We start from the raw sequence: 26,236 nt of genomic DNA, 5'->3' as shown, positions 1-26,236 counted from the left end.
GGTATATAGTGCCATTGTCTGACTGGGAATTCAAAGAATATATGGGGGTTACGTGCACCCACAATTTTTAATACTGGTATACAGTGCCATTGTCTGACTGGGAATTCAAAGAATATATGGGGGTTATGTGCACCCACAATTTTTAATACTGGTATACAGTGCCATTGTCTGACTGGGAATTCAAAGAATATATGGGGGTTATGTGCACCCACAATTTTTACTACTGGTATACAGTGCCATTGTCTAACTGGGAATTCAAAGAATATATTGGGGTGACGTGCACCCACAATTTTTGCTACTGCTATACAGTTCCATTGTCTCACTGGGAATTCAAAGAATATATGGGGGTTATGTGCACCCACAATTTTTAATACTGGTATACAGTGCCATTGTCTGACTGGGAATTCAAAGAATATATGGGGGTTACGTGCACCCACAATTTTTAATACTGCTATACAGTGCCATTGTCTGACTGGGAATTCAAAGAATATATGGGGGTTATGTGCACCCACAATTTTTACTACTGGTATACAGTGCCATTGTCTGACTGGGAATTCAAAGAATATATGGGGGTTACGTGCACCCACAATTTTTAATACTGCTATACAGTGCCATTGTCTGACTGGGAATTCAAAGAATATATGGGGGTTATGTGCACCCACAATTTTTACTACTGGTATACAGTGCCATTGTCTGACTGGGAATTCAAAGAATATATTGGGGTGACGTGCACCCACAATTTTTGCTACTGCTATACAGTTCCATTGTCTGACTGGGAATTCAAAGAATATATGGGGGTTATGTGCACCCACAATTTTTAATACTGGTATATAGTGCCATTGTCTGACTGGGAATTCAAAGAATATATGGGGGTTATGTGCACCCACAATTTTTAATACTGGTATACAGTGCCATTGTCTGACTGGGAATTCAAAGAATATATGGGGGTTATGTGCACCCACAATTTTTAATACTGGTATATAGTGCCATTGTCTGACTGGGAATTCAAAGAATATATGGGGGTTACGTGCACCCACAATTTTTAATACTGCTATACAGTGCCATTGTCTGACTGGGAATTCAAAGAATATATGGGGGTTATGTGCACCCACAATTTTTAATACTGGTATACAGTGCCATTGTCTAACTGGGAATTCAAAGAATATATTGGGGTGACGTGCACCCACAATTTTTGCTACTGCTATACAGTTCCATTGTCTCACTGGGAATTCAAAGAATATATGGGGGTTATGTGCACCCACAATTTTTAATACTGGTATACAGTGCCATTGTCTGACTGGGAATTCAAAGAATATATGGGGGTTATGTGCACCCACAATTTTTAATACTGGTATATAGTGCCATTGTCTGACTGGGAATTCAAAGAATATATGGGGGTTACGTGCACCCACAATTTTTAATACTGGTATACAGTGCCATTGTCTGACTGGGAATTCAAAGAATATATGGGGGTTATGTGCACCCACAATTTTTAATACTGGTATACAGTGCCATTGTCTGACTGGGAATTCAAAGAATATATGGGGGTTATGTGCACCCACAATTTTTACTACTGGTATACAGTGCCATTGTCTAACTGGGAATTCAAAGAATATATTGGGGTGACGTGCACCCACAATTTTTGCTACTGCTATACAGTTCCATTGTCTCACTGGGAATTCAAAGAATATATGGGGGTTATGTGCACCCACAATTTTTAATACTGGTATACAGTGCCATTGTCTGACTGGGAATTCAAAGAATATATGGGGGTTACGTGCACCCACAATTTTTAATACTGCTATACAGTGCCATTGTCTGACTGGGAATTCAAAGAATATATGGGGGTTATGTGCACCCACAATTTTTACTACTGGTATACAGTGCCATTGTCTGACTGGGAATTCAAAGAATATATGGGGGTTACGTGCACCCACAATTTTTAATACTGCTATACAGTGCCATTGTCTGACTGGGAATTCAAAGAATATATGGGGGTTATGTGCACCCACAATTTTTACTACTGGTATACAGTGCCATTGTCTGACTGGGAATTCAAAGAATATATTGGGGTGACGTGCACCCACAATTTTTGCTACTGCTATACAGTTCCATTGTCTGACTGGGAATTCAAAGAATATATGGGGGTTATGTGCACCCACAATTTTTAATACTGGTATATAGTGCCATTGTCTGACTGGGAATTCAAAGAATATATGGGGGTTACGTGCACCCACAATTTTTAATACTGGTATACAGTGCCATTGTCTGACTGGGAATTCAAAGAATATATGGGGGTTATGTGCACCCACAATTTTTGCTACTGCTATACAGTTCCATTGTCTGACTGGGAATTCAAAGAATATATGGGGGTTATGTGCACCCACAATTTTTAATACTGGTATATAGTGCCATTGTCTGACTGGGAATTCAAAGAATATATGGGGGTTATGTGCACCCACAATTTTTAATACTGGTATACAGTGCCATTGTCTGACTGGGAATTCAAAGAATATATGGGGGTTATGTGCACCCACAATTTTTAATACTGGTATATAGTGCCATTGTCTGACTGGGAATTCAAAGAATATATGGGGGTTACGTGCACCCACAATTTTTAATACTGCTATACAGTGCCATTGTCTGACTGGGAATTCAAAGAATATATGGGGGTTATGTGCACCCACAATTTTTAATACTGGTATACAGTGCCATTGTCTGACTGGGAATTCAAAGAATATATGGGGGTTATGTGCACCCACAATTTTTAATACTGGTATACAGTGCCATTGTCTGACTGGGAATTCAAAGAATATATGGGGGTTATGTGCACCCACAATTTTTAATACTGGTATATAGTGCCATTGTCTGACTGGGAATTCAAAGAATATATGGGGGGTTACGTGCACCCACAATTTTTAATACTGCTATACAGTGCCATTGTCTGACTGGGAATTCAAAGAATATATGGGGGTTATGTGCACCCACAATTTTTAATACTGGTATACAGTGCCATTGTCTGACTGGGAATTCAAAGAATATATGGGGGTTATGTGCACCCACAATTTTTAATACTGGTATACAGTGCCATTGTCTGACTGGGAATTCAAAGAATATATGGGGGTTATGTGCACCCACAATTTTTAATACTGGTATACAGTGCCATTGTCTGACTGGGAATTCAAAGAATATATGGGGGTTATGTGCACCCACAATTTTTACTACTGGTATACAGTGCCATTGTCTAACTGGGAATTCAAAGAATATATTGGGGTGACGTGCACCCACAATTTTTACTACTGGTATACAGTGCCATTGTCTGACTGGGAATTCCACAAATAATTTGGGGATTCATTCACCCTACATCTCAGGCTCTTGCCATATTCACCCAGGTTGTCAGTGCTGCACCAGCTCGTTCCCAGACAGCTCGGCCCGAAAAACGCGTTACCTATATAGAGGATTTGGACAATGAAGACAACATGTTCTAAATCTAATGTCTGCACCTTCTCCAGAATTAAAATAAAGGCAGCGTTTAACTTTCAAATAGCACTGCACAAAGGAAGAGCTTATCAGCTTGTCTCATGACATGCTACTGAAAAGTTTCATTTGTGTATCTTAATGTAAATATAGTTGTATAAGCTTTTTGGGTTTTAGGCACTGCCAAGTTATTTATTACCACCCACTCCCTTATAATGATGATGACGCCAAAGTCACTGTGGGTGTTCAGAGCTCACAGCTTTGGGTGACATTTGTCTTGCTCTCTGTCGGTACCAGCTGTCTTTTTGGATACCGTAAAGTTATGTTGACTTTATTAACAGCTATAGAAGCTTTAGCCAGGTTGTGACGGTGTGTAACCCTAACAACACTAAGTGGGATACACATTAATAGTCAGTCTATGTACGCTAAACGTATCACTGAAGTAATTTTTTTTCCCTCTCCCCTAATATAAGAAAGGAACAGACATTAGACCTAGACCGGGGTTCGAGGCTTGAAAAAATCCAGTATTATTTGTTCTTCATGATGTGAAATATGTGTTGAAAAGCAACCCAAGATGAAGTCAGCCATGTGTGCCAGTGTGTTACTTGGCATGCCTTTGCTGGCCCCAACTGTAAGGGTCACTCTCCATTTCCTCCATTTTCCACTCCCCTTCACACCATTTGTGGTGAAGCAATGGGATGCACTGAAGTGCACCCTCTAGCCTCGTGTGGGATAGGGACATCAGATGCCACTCCAACCCCCTCGTCTTCCTCCGCCAGCCAACGGTGCGAAGATGAGAGGAGTGTGCTCTGAATGTTTTCTGCCTAGCAGAGGCTAGTTCTCACTTACGAAAATGGCCCCACTTTGACCTGTATATCAGGCACAATGGTGTAGGTTTCAAAGAAACATGGCACCAACAAGTTGGAAAACGTGGGCCATGCGTGGACCGTGTTTGAGTCTGGCAAGCTCCAGATCTGCTACCAGGTTCCAGCCATTATCACAGGCGCAAAAATGCCAGGCCCCAGGTGTAGCAGGGAAAAAAAAATGCCATCTCAGCCAGGATGGCATCCCTGACCTCGGAGGCACTGTGCTGTCTGTCCCCCAAGCTGATCAGTTTCAGCACGGCCTACTGACATCTCCCCATGCCAGTGTTACAGTGTTTTCCGCTAGTAGCTGGGGTGGAGGTTGCAGCTTCGTAGGGTTTCAGTCTACTCCTGCCATGAATTTTGGCCTGGGAGAGGAGATAGGCCACCCCAGTTTGCACCCGGGGAACAGACTCCACCACATTCACCCTGCCTGTCATTAAAGATAAGCACTGCAGCATCCCTGACCACAGGCGCTTGTCCATGTGTCGGTGGTCAAGTGGACCTTGCAGCAAAGCGCAGAGCTCTGGGCCCGACTGATGTTATGGGACACATGCAGGCGCAAGGCAGAGACAGCACACCAAGAGAAGTAGTAACGGCTAGGCCCAGCATAGGGAGGTGCCCCAGCTGCCATCTGCTGACGGAAGGCCTGGGTCTCCAGAAGCATAAACAAACACCAACATCTCCAGGGCCAGCAGTTTATCGATGAGGCTGTTACAGGCTTGGGCATGGGGGTGGGTTGTATTGTACTTCTGCCTGCAATGAAAAGCTTGGGAAATGTGGAGTGGCTGGGAAGAGGCGCATGATGGTGCAGGCCAAAAGGACGCATGAGGGTGAACTCCCCAATGTGTCAGAGATAGGTGTGTAGGTGTCCTTGCATCATATACTTGCACCATATTTGGCTTTGGAAGTTAATTTTGTGCCAAAAAGTGGTTAAGACAGCGATCCCTCAGCTACTCCCGTTACACTGTCTATTGAAGTTACCATCTGTGGAAGTGGACCACCATTTCTAAGATCCCAAAGGAAGCAGGCAAGAGATGTGCAGTTCAGAAAAAAAGATGAGAAAATAAGTTTAGGCTGTAGAGCACAGAGGGATCGGAGAGGACAGAGCTGGTGTCGGCCAGGTATTCCCACAACATGCGCCTATACTTGTCCCTCCTGGTGACACTAGGCCCCTGAGTGGCAGTAATTTGTCCAGGGGGGCCATTAACGTGTTCCAGACCTAGGAATAAGTCTTCCAACAGGGTAGAGTTTTGCATGCCTTTGCTTCTACCCACTGTTTTTGCTGCTTAGCTTCCCTCCACATCTACTCTGCTTTCACCCCTAAACATCACCCCAGTTTATGCCTTTGCTTCTACCCAGGTTTTTTGTTGATTTAGCTTCCCTCTACATCTACACTGCTTTAGCCCCTAGACATCACCCCTGTCCATGTGGGGTCGGTGGCCTCGTCATCCACCAACTCCTCTTCCAATTGCGCACTGCCCCCTTACTGCAAACCGCACATGACCACAGCTTGCCTTGATGGCAACTGTGTCTCATGATCCCCACTTAGGTCCAGACAAGTCGGTGGCGGGTCCAAAACCCCAAAATTGGAAGGAAATGGCAGATGCTGCAGTATTTCTAACACCTGTTCCTGGTGCTCGGGCCTGGTCTGTGTTGTACCCTGCACCCTGCTTAACGCATCTGCCATATCCGAAGTTGTGCTGAGCGCATGCTAATGTTTCGTGTCCAGTGCAATGGATGGGATGGGATTTCACATAAGTCTGCCACCCATGGCCACTCATGGTTGAGCAACTGAGGGAGTTGACTTTGACGAACCCGAGGGTTTTGGAGTTGGAACTACATCAAAGGTCTGTGCTGCTCACACACTCTGCTCAACACATGATATGTTTAGTGCCAGCAGTGTGGAGACGTCGCACAACAGCCGTTGTTCCAGCAGGTACAGGCGTTGTAGGAGTGCATAGAGGCTAGCAGCGGCAACTATACACTTTAAAAACTATCCGCACAAGCGCCACACTTTCACCAGTAGCTCAGGAACATTGGGGTACCTTTTTCAAAAGATTAGCAGCAATGAGTTAAAAACGTGGCCCAGGCATGGAATATGTTGCAGGCTGCCAAGCTACAGAGCCAATCCCAGGTTACGGCCATTATCACACATGACAACATGCCTGGGCCCAGGTGCAGTGGCAAAAACCACATTGCCGTCTCATCGAGGATGGCATGACTCACTTTGTAGGCAGTGTGCTGTCTGGCCCCCAAGCTGATGAGCTTCAGCACGGCCCGCTGACGTCTCCCCACACCAGTGTTGCAGCGTTTCCAGCTCGTAGCTGGGGTCAATTTAACAGCGGAGGAGGGTGGTGTTTCAGCCCTCCTCCCAGGAATGTTGTGTGGGGAGACAAGTCAGGCCACCACATTTTGCGACCCGGTCCACGCCTCAACTACATTCAACCACTGTGCCCAAATTGAAAGGTAGCGTCCCTGTCCGCATGCACTTGTCCATTCGTAACTGGTCACATGGAACTTTAGGGCTAAGCGCTGAATTTAGGGACCGCCTCATGTTTGGGGGAAAGTGCTGGTGTGGACGGCACAGTGCGGTGGCGCAGTAGACACTCTGCCCAAAAAGGGCAGAGTGTCCCCCAGCCGGGATTCCAACATCTCCTGGGCCAGATTTCTTGAGATGAGGCCGTTGAAGCCTTGGGCATGTGGGTGGGTTGCGCTGTACTTTAGCATGAAATGAAAGGCTTGGGGGATGGGGAGTTGCTGGGAAGAGGCGCATGATGGCGCGGGCAAAAGGAGAAATGGCAGGAAAAGGTGAGGATAAGGGTGAACTCCCCAAAGTGTCAGAGGCAGATGTGGAGGTGTCCTGGCTCCTGGTCTGGACTGCAGCGCCAGCCCTGTCAACAGTGGAAGAGGCAGTGGCCGCCAGGCCAAACGACGATTATCCTGCGCTTGCTCTCACCCACTGAGCCCAGGGCTTGCCTTCCAAATGATGGCACCCGCAAGAGGTGGTGAGATTCCTCTCCGCAGATCTCCAAACCATCTTGGACTTGCAAATTGCACTAAATTTGTCATGTAACTGACATGTATATGATGAGTCTATCCATTGTCTGTTCATTTTGGTGAAAGTCAGCCTGTCAGCTGACAGACAGCTGTGCTTGTCAGTGATGATGTCACCGGCTGCTTGTACCCCCAGTTTTTGCTGCTTAGCTTGCCTCCACATCCACACTGCTTTTGCCCCTACACATCACCCCTATCCATGCCTGTGCCTCGAGCCATAAGTCTGCCACCCATGGAAACTCATGGTGCAGAAAGTGAGGGAGCTGACTCTGAGGAACCCTTGGGTTTTGTAGCTGGTACTCCATCAAAGGTCTCTGCTGCTCACACACCCTGCTGAACATACGGTATCTAGGGTTAGAGCGTGTGGTGACCTCGCACAACAGTAGGTGCTTCAGGCAGATGTAGGCCTTGCTGGAGTGTATTGCGGCTAGCTCCAGGTACTGTAGACTTGGGAAAGTGGGTGTCCAAGTGCCGCACTTTCACCCTTAGCTCAGCTAATTTGGGGTATGTTTTTAAAGATCATTGCACCACTACATTGAACATGTGGGCCAGGCATGGAACGTGTTGGAGGCTGGCAAGCTCCAGAGCCCTCCAACAAGCTAAAAAACCTGGCCCCAGGGGCAGCGGGGATAAACAAATTGCCATCTCATCCAGGATGGCATCCCTGACCTCAGAGGCAGTGTGCTGTCCGTCTCCCAAGCTGATGAGCTTCAGCCCAGCCTGCTGACGTCTCCCCACACCAGTGTTGCAGCGTTTTCAGCTCGTAGCTGGGGTAAATCTAACAGCGGAGGAGGAGGAGGGTGGTGTTTCAGCCCTCCTCCCAGGAATGTTTTGTGGGGAAACAAGTCAGGAAAATTCTTGAAACGGGAGAGTTTTGCATCTTTGCCCTTGCTGCCTATGGACATCCCTTTGCCTCTAGCCACCATTTTCCCTGCTTTGCTTGCCTCCAAATCCACACTGCTTTTGCCCCTAGACATCACCCCAGTCCATGCCTTAGCTTGTACCCCCAGTTTTTCCTGCTTAGCTTGCCTCCACATCCACACTGCTTTTGCCCCTAGACATCACCCCAGTCCATGCCTTAGCTTGTATCCCCAGTTTTTCCTGCTTAGCTTGCCTCCACATCCACACTGCTTTTGCCCCTAGACATCACCCCAGTCCATGCCTTAGCTTGTACCCCCAGTTTTTCCTGCTTAGCTTGCCTCCACATCCACACTGCTTTTGCCCCTAGACATCATCCCTATCCATGCCTCTTCCCCTAGCCATAACTCTGCCACCCCTGGAAACTCATGGTGCAGAAACTTTGGTTGCTGACTTTGAGGAACCCTTGGGTTTTGTAGATGGAACTCCATCAAAGGTCTGTGCAGCTCACACACCCTGCTCAAGATATGGTATTGTAGGGTTTCAGCGTGTGTGAATGACGGACAACAGCCTGTGTTTGGACAGATGTAGGCCTTGCTAGAGTGTTTTTAGGCTAGCAGCGACTCCTGTGCACTTGCAAAAGTGGGCGCACAAGCGCCGCATTTTCAACAGTAGCTTCGGTACATTTGGGTATGTTTTTAAAAAACTTTGCACCACTAGGTTAGACGTGGGCCAAACATGGAACGTGTTGGAGGCTGGCAAGCTCCAGAGCCGCTACCAGGTTCCAGCCATTATCACAGGCGTAAAAATGCCAGGCCCCAGGTGTAGCAGGGAAAAAAAAATGCCATCTCAGCCAGGATGGCATCCCTGACCTCGGAGGCACTGTGCTGTCTGTCCCCCAAGCTGATGAGCTTCAGCACCGCCTGCTGACGTCTCCCCACACCAGTGTTTTAGCGTTTGCCGCTAGTAGCTGTGGTGGAGGTTGCAGCGTCGTAGGGTTTCAGTCTACTCCTGCCATGAATTTTGGCCTGGGAGAGGAGATAGGCCACCCCAGTTTGCACCCGGGGAACAGACTCCACCACATTCACCCTGCCTGTCATTAAAGATAAGCACTGCAGCATCCCTGACCACAGGCGCTTGTCCAAGTGTCGGTGGTCAAGTGGACCTTGCAGCAAAGCGCGGAACTAAGGGCCCACCTGATGTTGAGTGACACGTGCTGGTGCAAGGCGGGGACGCCACACCGGGAGAAGTTGAGACGGCTAGGGACGGCATAGTGAGGTGCCACAGTTGCCATCAGGTCCGGGAAGGTGGGAGTTTCAACAAGCCGGAACGCCAACCTCTCCTGGGCCAGCAGTTTAGCGATGTTGGCGTTCTAGGCTTGCGTGGGTGGGTGGTTAGCGGTGTATTTCTGCCGGCGCTCCAATGTCTGAGAGATGGTGGGTTGTTGTAAAGAAGCGCCTGATGGTGCCTTTGATGGTGCAGGAGAAGGAGATAAGACAGAAACAGGGGAGGATGAGGGAGAAGTCAACAAAGTGGCGGAGGCAGATGAAGTGATGTCCTGGCTCGTCCTCTGGAGTGCATCGCCAGCACTGTGAGCAGAGGCAGTGGCATGAACGGCGGGCGACGTTTGTCCTGCCGTTGCTGCCTGCCACTGATTCCATTGCTTGGATTCCAAATGACGGTGCATTGAAGTGGTGGACAGGTTGCTCTTCTCAGGGCCCCTACTCGATTTCGAGAGGCAAATTGTGTAGACGACACTATATCTGTCCTCGGCGCATTCCTTGAAAAAACTCTACACCTTCAAGAAACGTGCCCTCGATGGGGGAGTTTTTCTGGGCTGGGTACAAAAGGGAACATCTTCGGACATTCCGGGTCTGGCCTGGCTTCGGCAAAGCAGCTGACCTCTGCCTCTGGACATGTCTCTGCCTCTAGCTACCCTTTTTGGTGCTGCACCTGCCTCAACATCCACACTACTTTCCCAGCTTGACATCTGCCTTGTCCAGGTGGGGTCGGTGTCCTCGTCGTCCACCACCTCCTCTTCCAACTCCTGTCTCGCCTCCTCCTCCTGCACAATGCGCATGTCAACTGGCTGCCCTGACAGCAACTGCGTCTCATCGTCGTCGATGAGGGTGGGTTGCTGGTCATCCGCCACCAAATCGACCGGAGATGGAATGGAGGAGACTCTAGTGTTTGAGCATCTGGACACAGATACTCGTCTGTTAGGTCCGTGGAATCGCGAAATGGAGGGGCAGGTTGCGGTACAGTCAAAGGAAGGGAGAACAGCTCTGGGGAGCAGGGACAGTTGGGGTTATTGTTCTGAGAAGATTGGGAATTTTGGGTGGAAGGAGGACAAGACTGTTGGGTAAGAGGAGGTAGAGGCTGACTGGCTGGTGGACAATGTGCTTTAAGCGTTATCCGACAGCCATTGCAAGACCTGTTCCTGGTTCTCGGGCCTACTAATCTTTGTACCATTCAGCCTAGTTAATGTGGAACTTTTGTGCAAAGCGCAGAACTTAGGGCCCGCCTGATGTTAAGGGACACACGCTGGTACAAGGCTCAACTCACCCTAAGTGCCAAAAACACTGCTGGTGCAAGGCTCTACTCATGCCAAGGGCCTCAATCTCTGCTGGTAGCTCAGCTTAAGGTCATGTAACTTTGTTTGGAAGGGCTCATGTTAAGGGCTAGAAAAGTGAATTTTGGAAGGTCTTACCACATCACACACACACACACACACACACACACACACACTCAAAATGACAGTTAAGGGTGAGGGCTTTTGGAATTCCCATTGCCTATTCCATTTGTGGTTGTCATGGGGAACGTGATTTAAAGGGGTGGTTGTTACTGTTTGTTGAGCTTAAATTGGGGTTTGTGTTCATCCATTTGGGGAGTAAAGAAGGTTTCCAGGTATTTTCCCACTTTGATAGAGGTTTTTTTGAATGTGGAAAGTGTGTAGTTGTTAGGCAGTGATGTTGGGGTAATAGAGGGTCTTTGGTGTGTTAGATGCCCCCAGGCATGCTTCCCCTGCTGTCCCAGTGTCATTCCAGAGGTGTTGGCATCATTTCCTGGGGTGTCATAGTGGACTTGGTGACCCTTCAGACACGGATTTGGGTTTCCCCCTTAACGAGTATCTGTTCCCCATAGACTATAATGGGGTTCGAAACCCGTTCGAACACACGAACATTGAGCGGCTGTTCGAATCGAATTTCGAACCTCGAACATTTTAGTGTTCGCTCATCTCTATTGTTAACCCATTTTATCACTAAACATTGTATTGGCTTTCACTAAAAATGTCAGATCCATTCACTCTGGCAATACTGTATTTGTATGAATATTTGTAATTGGCTATTGTAAATATGATTTTTACAATGATATATCTACAATATGATAGCCTAACTCACACTTTGTAGTGGCTAATGTCTAATGCAGCATTTACTGCAGCTCAGTCCCAAATGCAATACCAGGCACTATGACAACCAAATAAATGGTGCTATGTCTTGCAATGTCAGTCAGCTATTTGGAAAGGGTAATAGAAATTGAATCAGATATTGATTGATCAGAACAAGGGAGAAAATAGTACTATTGTGCACCTAGCCGAACACAGATGAGTGCTTGCTTGATATATAGAAGCTTTGGAGAAAGTCTTCTACATGACGCATTCTAAGAAATGGTGTGGATGCATGAAGAGTGCTACTGGGTAATAACATTCCTAGTATAATTGTTACAGCACACAAATAGTTTCCTTTAGGAATACATAGACAAAATACAGGAATTGTTATAGCGGATTGAGATGCTTGGGAAATGGTGTACAAGGAGGTGTTATTTCCAGGAAGTTGTCTTTCTTCAGTGTTCCAGCACTTGGGTGTGCAGGGTTATTCATTTCCTGAGGTTCTCTGATGAAGTCACAGAGATAACATTCAATCTTTCTTCTTATCTTGCAGGTAGTTCACAAAGGCGGCATTCTTCAATGGCCAGAATCCATTCCATGACTATTGAAGCCCCTATTACAAAGGTACAAATATTAAAACATGAAAGTGTTTATCATACACAATGAATTCTGCAATAAATAATCACAATGCCCATAGGAAAAGTCATATGTACTCCATATGGAATTGCTGAAGACCATGGTAGGTCTCATAGGCAATGCTTCTAAGGTTCTCCTGGTTTTCTTTGATAAGTAGTTCTTCCTTTGTTTCCTAGCTGTGCTAAACTAGGTATAAGTTAAAGAGGCTCTAGCATTGGGAAAAGTCATTTTAACTAAGCAGATCCTTGCATAGCTTCTAGAAAGGCTATTCCACACCTACCTTTTGTATGTAAATCGCCTCAGTGGTTTTTAAATGAGCCCGTTTTCATTGATATGCTAATTAGCCTCTCGGTGCACCCATCATGCACTCTCTGCCTAATGTTTCCTATGTATGTGTACAGCACAGGCTGCTGCTGATGACTTCCTGCTTGCACACACAGATAGGAGATAATAGCAGAGACGAGTGCTGCTGGCAACTTCCTGTGCTAGCTGGAGGCTAATTAGCATATGAATAAAAACGGGCTCATTCAAAAACCACTGAGGCAATTTACATAAAAAGGTAGGTGTGGAATAGCCTTTCTAAAGGCTATGCATGTATGCGCTTATCTAAAAATAACTTTTCCCAATGATAGAGCCCCTTTAATGAGAGCTGACCATTAGAGACCCTTATTGGCTCTTATCCAGCAACCTTATACCTTAGGGCCCCTTCACACAGCGTAAGCGCTCGGCTAATTCCGAGCTGTACACGCCAGCTTCTCCTAATTTCTATCTTGTCCTTCTCGTCTCCCCTTCCTCTTTTTGTCCTTCTGTTTTTTCCATATGTTTTGTTCTTTATTTTGGTTATTTTTATATTGTTGTGAGATTCTTGTCCCTTGTGATGTTTCATGTACTGTACTTTGCTGTAATAGACTTATCACAAAAGTACTGTCTGTTCTTCCTTTGTAACCTTTTATAAAAACCAGTTTATGCAAAGTCAACAAAAACTACAGATTGTCTCTCAAAATACAAGCCCTTGCTAAACTCCATATACAGAAAATGAAACTAAAAAGGTCAAGAATTTTTTAAGAGGGTTAAAGAATCACTCCGCCATACTGGATCCCCCTTGCCTCTTCCAAAACCAAAATATTTACTCAAACAAGAACTTTCATGTCTTAAAGGTGGGTTCTTGTTTTTGCGGCATATTTGTGAGCCAAAGTTGGGAGTGGATTCAAGTTGAATACTTCTACTCCATACTATTTCCATTTCTAGCTTTACAAAATTCACAAAATTGCATTACAAACTGCACGCTCAACTGTATCAATATTTGTATGTGGGTTTCCAGCCTTATTCAAGCATAAAAGTGTGGGTGGTATATCCTAATCTATACTTGGTGTAAGCCGATGGCTGGTCAGGTAATGGAGGGGGTGTACATCTCACCCAGACTACTAAGGTGGGTGAGATGAGAAAACTCCAGAAAGAAGGTTTCTCAGCAGATAGTTATTGTCTACTGAGGGTTATTTTAGAGTTCCGGTTACTGGGCTGGATTTTTAGGAATGGCAGGTAGGTTGGTAGTGGGACCTGTCATTCCACCCCCCTCCAGTCCACACTTTGGGGATGTTCCGGCAGCGACTCAGCTGCAGAGAGTCTGCTCATGAAGGGAGGCTTAAGAAGTCAGCTCCAGCAGCAACACTTTGGCAGAGTTTGGTTGGAGAGCCAACAGAAAGGTCATATATTTGGAGCTGTGTCCTGAATGATTCTACTGGCTTTTGGATTTCTGTTATTCTAGGTGAGGTAACCTATTCTATGTTTAGTTAGAGCCTAGCCGGGCAGGGATTTATTTTTGTATTGTTTCCTTTTGCTGCTGCACTGTGTTTTTGAGTGAAAATAAAATTCCACCTTTGTTTTGGACTAAAGAAACTGGACTTGTGTGTCTATGCCACCCACCTAGCAACCCCAGACCCTGACATTGGCTATAGACATCTGTATGTATCATCCACTGGTAGCAGTATGCAATGCTTTGCAGCAACCTGAACAAATTCAGGCTACTTGGCAAAAAGCAGGGGCAAATAATTATTCATGTATGGCTGAAGAGAGCTGAGATGGGTTTTCATGTCGTCCATGTATGATCAATTGTCAGTGTTTGGGAGGTTAATGGACGGAATGCTTATACATCAGCCAAGGCCTAGTCCTGTATGTGTCCCCAGAGCCAATTTAAGCAAACCCAAAAAACCTTTTTAGGGCTCCAATACAAATAAAAAAAAATAATTATCCAAACTCACTGATGGGAATGGTCGTCTATCTTCCATGCACATCAACTATTTTTTTTTTGTTTGGCTTTGTTGGGTTTTTTTACATTGATCCCTATGTAAATGGTTGGCCATCTATTTGCATGGAATTTTTTCATCCATTTTTTGCCTCTGTTAAACATATTACTAAGCAGATTGAAACCAGAGCCAAGTTGAAGCAAGCACATGTGATGGGAAGGAGGTCAGGAGAAATTGCTACTGAAGATGTGTGGCCACCTGTAAATGCTGGAAAGTTTTATGACAAGTACAACTACAAATATAGTGTCACTATTTAAAGTTCAGTTTTTTGCAGCATTTCTTTTATATTTTTTCAGCACAGGAAAATAAAGTAGTGAAAACATAAATACAGCACTGCTTGTATAGCAAATACATGTAATGTAAAGTATCAGTAATTTCCACATTACATATTTAAATCCTCTCTTAAATGTTTCTTTATACAGTGTAATTGTATTTGTAATACGTCTTTACTCTCTGGCAACGAATGTATACATTCCAAGTGACTCCACATCTGCTAAAAGAAATGACCATGTCATGCCCCCTGGTGGTCATAAATTTGTATTCGCACTGTGCTGTGGCTGGAAACAGCATACAAGTACAGTGTGTATTATGGTACAGAGTGGAACGAATTTACATGTAATAATGTCTTATTGATTTACAGATAATGAATGATTATTTACTAGTACAAAAAAGTAGTTACATTTCTATGGGGATTCTGTCTGTCATCCCGAGTCACATATTTCAATCAGACTATAAGCCAAAGTTTAGTGAAAGTTCACATATGTAATAGAGAATTACATAAATAGAATTTTTTATTAATACCTTTTATACAGAAATTTTAAGGGAAACAGTTGGATATGAATTCTCCACTGCCATGTGTACCAGATCTGTCTGATATTGATGTATGAGAGAAATCACTGTACACTCAATACCCTAAGAAATAGTATTCATGGCCACAAATATATAGACCCTGCTAAGCAGTAGTTTAACCTTGCACATTGCTATCACTTCCATATTATTACTTATGCTTGGTTCACATCTGCGCTTGCAGTCCGTACAGGGATTCCATTCACCTCTCCGCATGAAAAATGTGAAGAGAAAAGAGCTACAAGCAGCGCCTTTCTCTCACATTTTTCGCCTCCTTTAGCGCAGAAACCGAATGGAAACCACACGGAACTCATCAGGGTAAGTTCACACGTAGTTTTTTGGTCAGGGTTTTGAGGCCGTATCCTCCTCAAAACCCTGACCGAAAAGATGTCTCCCATTGAAATCAATGGGAGCCGCTCAAGTTTTTTTTCCAGGAGCCGTTTCTTCTGGCTCCCGGAAAAAAGAAGCAAGATGTTCATTCTTCAGGTCGAGTTACCTTGCAATTCGGCCTGAAGAAACTCCCTCCTCTGGACTAGGCCCATTCATTGGGCCTAATCCGGAGCAGAGTGCGCGGCTGGATGCTGGTGTAAGAATTGGACTGATCAGACTACTACAAAATTGTTTGATCCCAATAATACTATAATAATAGTATCCATTCAGTCCTGTTATCAAACTTATTTTTCAGTGGGCTGGGTGCTGTAAGGCAGTGTCCCATGGGAAGAAAAATATGCAGATTAATACTTGGTTACAGTTTTGGCTGTGAAGAGCGATGACCAGAGGCATATTGTTTTTTAGTATGGGGATGTTTTTTTTACCAAAAAAAGAATTTGATATAACTACATAGTTTTGCCCATATTCTATAAGGATAATCCATTTATTTCAACGTATATCATCGCACCCTCTCAGAAAAAATATAACCATATTATTCCAGACGATATGAATTCATTTACAAGCAAATGCTATCCAATTCTCAATTTATATGGATCGCTTTCTGCTGAATTTTATGTTCATAGTTTATTATGACTGGTTAAATATTTTGTGTGTGTCGGCCTGTAAAAAGTACATCTTCACTGGTTGGCCCTGTAATGTGCTGTACAAGATAAAAGCATGGGCTCATAGCACAAATGCCAGAGGCGCTGCATCTGAACCTGACCTTCCTCTGAATGTATTCCATTAATTTTAACATTCTACATCTAGCATTCATACAACAGCATGTCCATGGATATGTGCTCAAATGCAGCCCTGTCCCTTGTGACTTCATAGTTTACCCCTCAGGCTTGTTTAACAATGTGTCCTTATAATATGTGTTTAATTGAAATGTCTTAGTAAGCTGGAATAAAATATTCCATCTGTTCTAACCATTTACACAGCAGAAATAAGACTGGCACATTTAATTCTTAGAAATTAGGGTTATTTTCTAGAATAAAAAAGCTGCTGGAGGAGATTTATTTATTTCTTACTGATGTAGTGCAGGGTTTTGATCCACTGTGTCACTGAATGGATTTGACTTAAATGATGCCCTTAGGATTAGTCCTAAGTAGTCCCCTGGTATGAACCCTTTAACTCCCTGTATGGAGATCTGGACTTAATAGCAGGAAAACCACCAGGTTACGAACTCCTGGTATAGTCAGTGACAGCTGAAACAGATGGTTTGAGAAATACAGGCATGCAGCACCAAAGAGACAGGTAAAGTCATGATCAGGGGACAGGTCAAGGTCAGGGCGAGCAGAGTTTGTGCATAACTGTAATCCAGGCAATAGGATAGGACAGGCAGTATAGGTTCATAGAAGAAACATAGGTATTCAATATACGCAGGAAGTACACAAGCTAGAAAAGAAGATTTTGTCAGGCACTTCCCAGGGGTGTAAGATGATTGGTGCATAGTGATCCAGGGCATGTGCATCAACTCTTTTAAGAAGCAGTTGGAGTGTGCTTGTCCTAGGAGTCCAACTAGTATTAGGACCTGCCAGATGCTGGGTCTGCTAAGCAGGAGGAAGGATCTGGGACAGATCTGCGCGGGGAGAACAGAGCTGCTGACTGTGTGAAATGTAGACCGCTTAAAACTTGACCAAGCAGTCGGAAAAAGTGCCAGATTTACCACAGTGGCTCACTTGTAGATTTGGATATGTTAGATACTTTTCTCTTGCTTGACCTGATGGTTTTTAAGACTCCTTTAAGATGCACACTTTTCAAAGCTGTCTAGTGAGGCTTAAAAAGTGGATATAACAACCTGAGACAAAGTATGTGCTCCAATATTACGGCACAAAGTGAGAAAAAATGCTTGTGCTTTTAGCTTAGTAAGTCTCCTAAGGCTCCACGCAGCAAAAAAACTGCTGCAGGAAGAACGGCGGCGGCAAAGCATCACAGTTCTTCCCGCAGCGCTTTGCACAGTAAGTTCACAGAGGTTTTCTCTACAGACTTTCTGCTTCAATTATACCTATAGGGAAGCTGCCAGCATTTCCGTAGGTATAATTGACAAGGGTTTTGGAAATGGCAGCATATCCACCATCCGTATTCTATCGCAAAGTGGAGATGGGATTCGCAAGAAACCAATCCACTTTGCTGTGACTGTAAAAAGCCATGTTTTTTTCAGGGCGTTTCCACCGTGCAACCTGAAATACACTTCTCCTCTGTAGATACAATTTTGCACATAACCTGTTTAAAGACAACGCACATCCTCCAGATGTAGTAGGATCCATACAGAGAATGGTAGATGCTCTATGGATATTGAGGGACGCATGGATCCGACAAGATGGATTTTTCTAAATGTGTAATTATTACTGTGTCTATCCCACATTATGTCTTCGTATTGTGTTGGGTTGTCAATGGAGGAGCAGAGGAAAATTCAATAAGTAGAGGTAGCAACCTCAGTACTTACATACTGCTATCTTTAGCTAGCCCAGGTGGCAGCATTGGTGACAAGTAGTGCAGCTACCTCAGTGTGACTTTGTTCTCACTTTCCCTGTTTGCAGTGTACTTTGATAAATATGGCTTCAAGGTAATACTGCCCTAACAATAAGACGTAATGCTATGGCTAAGGCCCATGGACTCATAAATGGATGACACACATGCTTGACTACCACTCTATTCAAATAGGGAACACAAGAACCCCATTCTCATTGTTGGTTGTGTCTCAGTAGTCACACTTCCAATGATCAGACATCACCTATGCTGTAGATACGTAATAGGTTTTAATGATTTGATTTGCTAAAAAGAGAAATATATAGGTGACAACCCTGTTTTTAAATGATAGATGACCATCATAGATACAGCTTTAGTAACCTTGCCTGGAGCTGTTATCAATGGAGAGCTGTAGCTGAGAAAATACAGAATTACAAACTGGCTAATGGGATGAATTCCAGAAATGGACGGGGTCTGCTGGAGCAGGAGACACTGTTACTTAGCAGCATTCTGTGCTAGCTCATAGTCTGTGGTCTCCAGCTGGGCACCCCCTCTATTCAGTCCTAGATTTCTGTTCAAGCATAAGGAATGTGGTTTGCATTTTGAAACAGCTCACTATTACTATAACCATATTTAAAGGGGCATTTCCATATCTTTATGTTCATCTTTGCATCTCCTAAATGTATATTTCTTTTTCCCTAGGTAATAAACATCATCAATGCTGCACAAGAAAACAGCCCTATGCCAGTAGCAGAAGCTCTGGACCGAGTTCTGGAGATCCTAAGGACTACAGAATTGTATTCTCCGCAGCTCGGAACCAAAGATGAGGATCCTCATACCAGCGACTTGGTTGGAGGTTTGATGACTGTAAGTCAAAAGGTCTATCACATACATCATACATAACAATAAAGGATATTATATAAAATACGCTAGTAGGAATTCTCTCAAGATCTATAGTCACCATACAGGAAATATGTTATTTGATTAATACTAAATCCAGATCTAGATTTGCGATTAACACCACGCTTTACTAATATATGTGTATTCACGTCCTGTTACAGATATCAATGGGTTAACAGATTGGCAGGCAGGTTATCATTCAGGAAGTGTGCAGAGAAAGTCCTGACATGGAGACAGCTGTGTCTTTCCCACATATATGTCTGCCTATGTTAGGCTATGTTTACTCTGTGCCAGGCAGTCCTTTCTTATGGCTCATCATAGGACTAGAAAAGTGGACAGCAAAAATAGTAGACATGAACGGAGCTCCATCGACTATAATGGGTACCGTCAGGCGTTCATCAGATGTCAGTCTGAGAAAGCTCACCTATTTCCAAGATATACGTATGGCGATGTGTAAGAATCTAGCAATCACTGAAAGTTTTTGGGCTTTGGACTATATTTCTTTCTTCTACAATAGTGAACATTGAGTTAGCAGTGTTTGTCATGTCACTGTTCTAATCCATCTCAATTTATGGGACAGAATTAAAGCTACACTCCATAACATAGGCATAACATAAATCGCAACTGTCAAATGTAATGTTATTGGAATCACTCAAATACTAACATGCAGAGCTATGGGGATATAGAAGTTATGTGCCAATTGCCAACAGATTGCCAGTTTGTGGTTGGTCAATGGATCCATTCCGCAGGGAAGGGATTTTTTTGGGGTTAGCAACTTTGTATAATAATTTCCAAGAAGGCCATAAACTGTAACTCTTGAGACATAGAACTACAAGTGACATTAACCTTTACCTGAAGGTCTGCATCTATTCTCAGCCTCTACTCTGAAGTGGAGGGAGCCAGGGACAGCCTGAGGAAGCAGTCAGGTGGATAAATCGAGTTACCACTGCCATCTTGCATTCTTTAAACAGGGAGAATGCCACTCTTTACATAATAGATACAAGGGTAGCCAGGGATTTCAGTGCCAGGTAAGGTGAAGTATAAAGTTACTTATAGTTATGTCTGCCAAACAGTTTTTGCTTTTTTTGGATTTTTTGTATAAATTGTCTAGCCTCCATTAATGGTTTGACCGAAATCAAATGATAATTGAAATTAAGGATGAAGCATAGGGGTCACTTTTCAGCAACAGATATGACAACTGCTAAAGGACACAGCTACTATGAGACTTACCTATACATATATTGATGGAGCGCACTTTTGTTATAACTGTGAATGCCGATCACGAAAAGAGGGAAAAGACACAGGACCAGAAAATCAAAATTCCTCTTTTGCCCTGATGGAGAAGGCTCCAGCTTTGATTTTTTTTCTTCGTTGCCTCATGGTTACTGAACAGGGAAGAACCGGTATTGAGTGCAAGACTGTAAAAGTGTACTGTTCTATTTTCTGAAAGCAGTACTGGATAAAGGAATGTAATGCCATGCTATATTCTTCATTGGAGTTTAGTTGTTATTGATGTTCATTTATTTTTTCTTCATATTACTCTTTCCAGTTTGGAGAACTAAAGATTTAACATATGCCTCATTGTTTACCTGGATGACTATTAAATTCTGATGTGTTTTTTAGGATGGTTTAAGAAGACTTTCAGGGAACGAATATATCCTCTCAGCAAAACGTAAGTTTTGTTCTTAGAGTCTCTTGTATTGTATCATGGAGATCTATCTCTGTGTGCTGTAATATAATAATAATAATACATTTTATTTATAATAAAATAAATATTTGTAATATGAACTGTTTTCTGTGATCTCCTCATCTCCGCAGAAGTCCATCCGTCCTCTGGCCATTTAATCTCATCCCTCTCCCTTACGGACATCCCGCCTCGGATAGCTCAAGCAATGGAGAATGAAGAAGACTGGGAATTTGATATCTTTGAACTAGAGGCTGCAACTCATAAAAGGTAATGCTTCTGCTTTTATATCCTCTGTGATGTCCGCCCATGTCTTACACTCTCCACATTGGTCAACACTGTAAAATTCTATTGAATCTGGTGGCAACAGGACGTTAAGTTAGTTCCTTAGAAGTCTATGGATAACCATACATGCCCCTGATTGCTGATTTCACATGGGATACTTGTGGGCATCGATTCTCTTAAAAATGGGGGTCCCATAGAGCAGACATTTATCCTGTGGATAGACAATGTCATTTATGTGGAAATCTGTAGGTGAGAAATGATTTCTGTTTTGCTATTAGACCCTTATAGCATAGCTGTACTACTCTGCAGTAAGCATGTATTCTGTTTTATTATACGTTTGTTACCGTTCTGATATACAACTGATTGTTTGCTACTTCGAGGTTATGTCTGGTCTACATGTGTGGTGGGTTAGGTGATACTTATGTCATATACAGGATAAAAGAAGTATAAGCTAGAAATTGTGATTTCACAAAATACTAACCCGGTCAAAAATTAAGAACACAGAACACTTATACTGTACTGTATTAATACATTGTTGAAAAAAATGTTAAAAAAACACACGAAAAATACTGTTTTTAGTATCCCGTCAAATGCAGTCATTGTTACTCTTATACACATGATTGTGACTGCTCTTGCCAACAACATGCTTAGAATGGGATGATAGCAGCTGACAAGTCTCTGTTTTTGTGTGATGTATAGTATGCACAAATGTCACAAATTGGTCAGCTAAGGTCATTGGTACACCACCTAATAGTAATATCAGAAGCACATGTAATAAAACAGAGGGGTCCAGTCACTGGAACCCCAAACGCTATAAGGCAGACTGCCCATGTGCTGCAGCTCTTCATTGACCTGGACAGTTTTTCACACTGCAATTTATTAATCTGCTTTAGGCAGTGTACCCAAATGTTTATTCTGTAGGGGTTCCTAGTCCCCCAAGTCATAAGTATGCCTTGTTTTAAAATTGGCACTAACATGTTGGATTTATGTTGATATAGGTTGTGAAACCCTAATGTAACTGTATAAGAGAATATTTGCACCTTGGCAGGGCATACTTGTCTCAGTTCACAGCTACATTGGAAAGAACAATGCAAATGTGAATATAGCCTAATGCTATAAATACTATTGCTGTGTGTGTATTGCCTTCTTAATTGTGTCTATTCTGTTACAAAATCACTTTACTTGTGTCTAGTTTTCACCATGCGTTGTATACCTTTTAAGAGTCTTCAGTTTCTCCTATATTATGTCATATTTTTAGTAGCGTTTTATTTCTTCCACTTCTTCTGAATGACTCACTTTGCTCTTTCATGCAGGCCTTTAGTTTACCTTGGCCTTAAAATGTTTGCGCGGTTTGGGGTTTGTTCATTCCTAAACTGCTCAGAAGCTACTTTGAGGTCCTGGCTGCACGTCATTGAGTCAAACTACCATTCAAGCAATGCATACCATAATTCAACACATTCCGCCGATGTCTTACATGCCACTGCTTACTTCCTGTGCAAAGAGAGGGTGAAGGTAAGGAAGTTCTAAGATTGTTACCCATGTTGTGGAAAAACTTCTGCACATTAATAATGTATTTCTGATATTAATATCACCCCCATACAGCTTCAGGTAGAAAATATAACACCAGACATAGATTACCCAATGTATTGCCAGACATGGTGCCCCCAAATCCCTCCTGCACACAGGGCAAAACAGTCTGCATATTGAGCAGATTTCCCAGCCTGACATATGGACTAGTTTTTCTGCACTGTATTCTCCCATGGACAGGAGGTTTTAGAGACGTACGGACTGTGTCTATATGTCTTTAGTTTTTCGCAAGAGTAATTCAATTCTAATCTGTACTGTCTTAAAGAAAAGTAAATTATTGCTGTAAGTTTTACTGTTTTTATAATTCGTCTTATTTATGCTGTGCCATATATGTTTAGCAAAGTTTGGACCAGATCGATGAAGTTGCTGCTCTCATTGCTGCCACTGTTCACGATGTGGATCATCCTGGGAGGACGAATTCATTCCTGTGCAATGCTGGGAGTGAACTGGCCATCCTGTACAATGATACGGCAGTGTTGGAGAGCCATCATGCAGCACTGGCATTCCAGCTGACGACAAGAGATGACAAGTGCAATATATTCAAAAACATGGAAAGGTAATATACACAGTAAGATGGCACAGCTTAGACCTTGATACATGTCCATTGCTAGAATAGAAGACCCTGGGTTTTGTTTTATAACATTTCCACTTAGGATAGGTTTGTTGTTTCTTCTTGTGTTTATTAGTGTTGTAATAATGAAATTTCTGTTGTCCCATTATTAAGATGAACCCGTGGCGAATAAGACAATTCTATATCAGTTTCCCAGAATGTGGATTTAATACTGTAATATTAACTTTGTATAAAAAAAATGGTAATGAAACAACCTCTTGAGGCTAAGGCCCAGAATCCCATCCATTTTGTAGAGTCTGTAAAACTCCACAGTTTTGCCATGTGGGGACCCAGTTTAAAAGGGATTATCCAGTTTCAATTATTGATGGCCTAGATCTGTGGGGTCCAACACCAGGGACCCAAGCAAATGTGCTGTAACAGAACAGTGCGGCTCCCAATATTGTTTACACCCTGGAATCCGCACTACATTCTTACCATATAAACTGTAGTGACAGGTTTTGGTACTGCAGTGCTGCCCCATTGAAGTCTGTGGGACAGCACGACAGTACTTACACCTGAAACTACACTTTGTATGGCAAGTATTCAGTGCTGATCCTAAAGTGTAAAGGCTACCACGAGCCAAACTGCCCTGGTACATCTGATCTGTCCGGGTCCCAGTGTCACAGACCCTAAGGTTAGGCCATCAATAGTAAAAACTGAATATCATCTTTAATACAGTATGTTTAGCTTTCTGACCAAAGGGACACATAAGGGTCCTATAGTCAACTCTGCATAATCTCCAATCTGTGCGCGTTTTGCTTTGCTGATGTATTTTTAGCAGTTTGTATTTATCGTGCTCGTCACATTTATCTATTTTGTTATGTTATTTGTATAGAAATGAATACCGTACTTTGCGGCAAGCGATTATCGACATGGTGTTAGCAACAGAAATGACAAAGCACTTTGAACATGTCAACAAGTTTGTCAACAGCATCAATAAGCCATTAGCTGCACTGGAGGAGAATGGGGTAAGCAGTGTTGGGAAATATTACTTTTCTATAAAAAAAATTCCATGGATGTTACAAATCCATTATGAGGTAAAATGTGTATTTGCAAGAAGTAAAATAATAGAGAACACTGCAGAGACTGTACAGAATTATTAGTAAAAGCGTGAAATAATGGAATATGTTACTTTTGGTTTGGGCTTGACTCATGAGATAACAAGAGCAGGGCAATATCCTATATACTGTATAGAAGCAAAGGCACTATGTGTGTTATGTTTGGGACAGCCGACCATTGTGGACATGTAACCTGCTCCATGATGATCGCTGATGGATAGCTGATAGCACTGTGAGCGCCATTAAGTGAGAGTGCCAGTATTCTGATATATTGGTCTCCAATTCTAGATTGTGAGTCGTGTAAGAAACGTTCGTCTGAACAAAGTGTTATATTGGTCTTGGAAAATTCTCAAACTTGGTATTTATTGTAAACGTATTATTGCTAAATAGCTTCAAGTCTTGATGACCATATAAACTGTGTTCTCAAGAATGTACCATGTTCTTGTTGGACCTTCTGGATCAAAGTCATTCTTTCTGTAATTGTAAATATCAGGTTTTTTTTGTTTTGTTTTTTTAACTCAGTCTGTTTACTTCTATGTAGGGAAACATCAGCGATGATGAGTCTGTCAAGAACATACTAACATCTCCAGAAAATCGAATACTTATAAAGAGGATGCTTATCAAGTGTGCAGATATCTCCAATCCATGCCGAGCGCTAGAGCAATGCATTGAATGGGCTGGCAGGATATCAGAAGAGTATTTTGCGCAGGTAATGAAGAACTTGTATGGAGCTTTATGTACTTGTAGCTTGATGGGAGATTGTTAACTGGCCACCACAGCCAAGACACGCATGAACGCACAAGACGTGCCAAGCTTACACAGGCCATCACATCAGATTTTGCCTGTTTGTTTTTTCACCTTAAAAGGATTCAATCATTAAAACTGCATTTTTTTCTCGCTCACATGTAGGAATAGCCTTAAGAAAGGCTATTCTTCTCCTACTTTCAGAAGTCTTCTCTGCGCTGCCGTTCCATAGATATTTTCTACGGTATGTAAATGAGTTTTCTCGCAGCACTGGGGGCAGTCCCCAGCAATCAAACAGCACTGTGGGCATCCCCAGTGCTGCGAGAAAACTCTCCAGCGATGGTCTCTTCTTCCTCTGGAGCGCCCTCTCTGCGACGTGTTCTTCGGATGGCTTCTTCTGGCTTTAAATGGGACGAATGCGCAGTCGGCTCTCCCATGCCTGTGGCCATTTTCTTGTGGCTGTGTACACAGTACGCTCGTGTAAGCGGCCACAAGAAAATGGCCGCAGGCATGTGCAGTGACCTCTACCCGATGGCAGAGCCCACTGCGCATACATCCCATTTAAAGCCAGAAGAAGCCATCCGAAGAACATGTCGCAGAGAGGGCGTTCCAGAGTAAGAAGAGGCCGTCACTGGAGAGTTTTCTCACTGCACTGGGCCCTTATTGTTAAGTCTGGTCTTCGAGATGTAACTATATTTTCTCCCTAAATATTGTTTACAGAGAAAGAAACAATAGTAATGTATGCCACCTTCTTATGTAAATCGGTCCATTGCTTTAAATCTGAATCTAATACATTTTTTCAGATTTTTTTTAATTTTTTTTTCTAGACAGATGAAGAGAAGCGGCAGGGTTTGCCTGTGGTAATGCCTGTGTTTGACAGGAATACGTGTAGTATTCCTAAATCTCAGATCTCATTTGTGGATTATTTCATCACCGACATGTTTGATGCATGGGATGGTAAGATATCCTCTTATTTATTTATTTTCCATTGTACATAATCATTTTAACGTGTTACAGTGTATCAGTTTAGGAGATCTTT

The 26,236-nt window shown here is 43.2% G+C and overlaps 1 protein-coding gene across 2 annotated transcripts in view; it reads left to right on the top strand.

The window, feature by feature from the left end:
* Nucleotides 1–26,236, top strand: part of LOC142202971 (high affinity cAMP-specific and IBMX-insensitive 3',5'-cyclic phosphodiesterase 8A-like) — a 136,763-nt gene that overhangs the window by 106,053 nt on the left and 4,474 nt on the right. For both annotated transcript variants that reach the window (XM_075273380.1, XM_075273379.1), the window contains exons 13-21: nt 12,197–12,267; nt 19,032–19,196; nt 20,853–20,901; nt 21,048–21,183; nt 22,512–22,710; nt 23,124–23,341; nt 24,231–24,363; nt 24,995–25,162; nt 26,025–26,154. In XM_075273380.1, coding sequence (XP_075129481.1) covers nt 12,197–12,267; nt 19,032–19,196; nt 20,853–20,901; nt 21,048–21,183; nt 22,512–22,710; nt 23,124–23,341; nt 24,231–24,363; nt 24,995–25,162; nt 26,025–26,154 — 1,269 coding nt within the window. The remainder of the gene's footprint in view (nt 1–12,196; nt 12,268–19,031; nt 19,197–20,852; nt 20,902–21,047; nt 21,184–22,511; nt 22,711–23,123; nt 23,342–24,230; nt 24,364–24,994; nt 25,163–26,024; nt 26,155–26,236) is intronic.

This window comes from Leptodactylus fuscus, chromosome 5, assembly GCF_031893055.1.
Source record: "Leptodactylus fuscus isolate aLepFus1 chromosome 5, aLepFus1.hap2, whole genome shotgun sequence".
NCBI lineage: Eukaryota > Metazoa > Chordata > Amphibia > Anura > Leptodactylidae > Leptodactylus > Leptodactylus fuscus.
The sequence above is the reverse complement of the archived record's forward strand: the minus strand, read 5'-3'. Positions and strand labels throughout refer to the sequence as shown.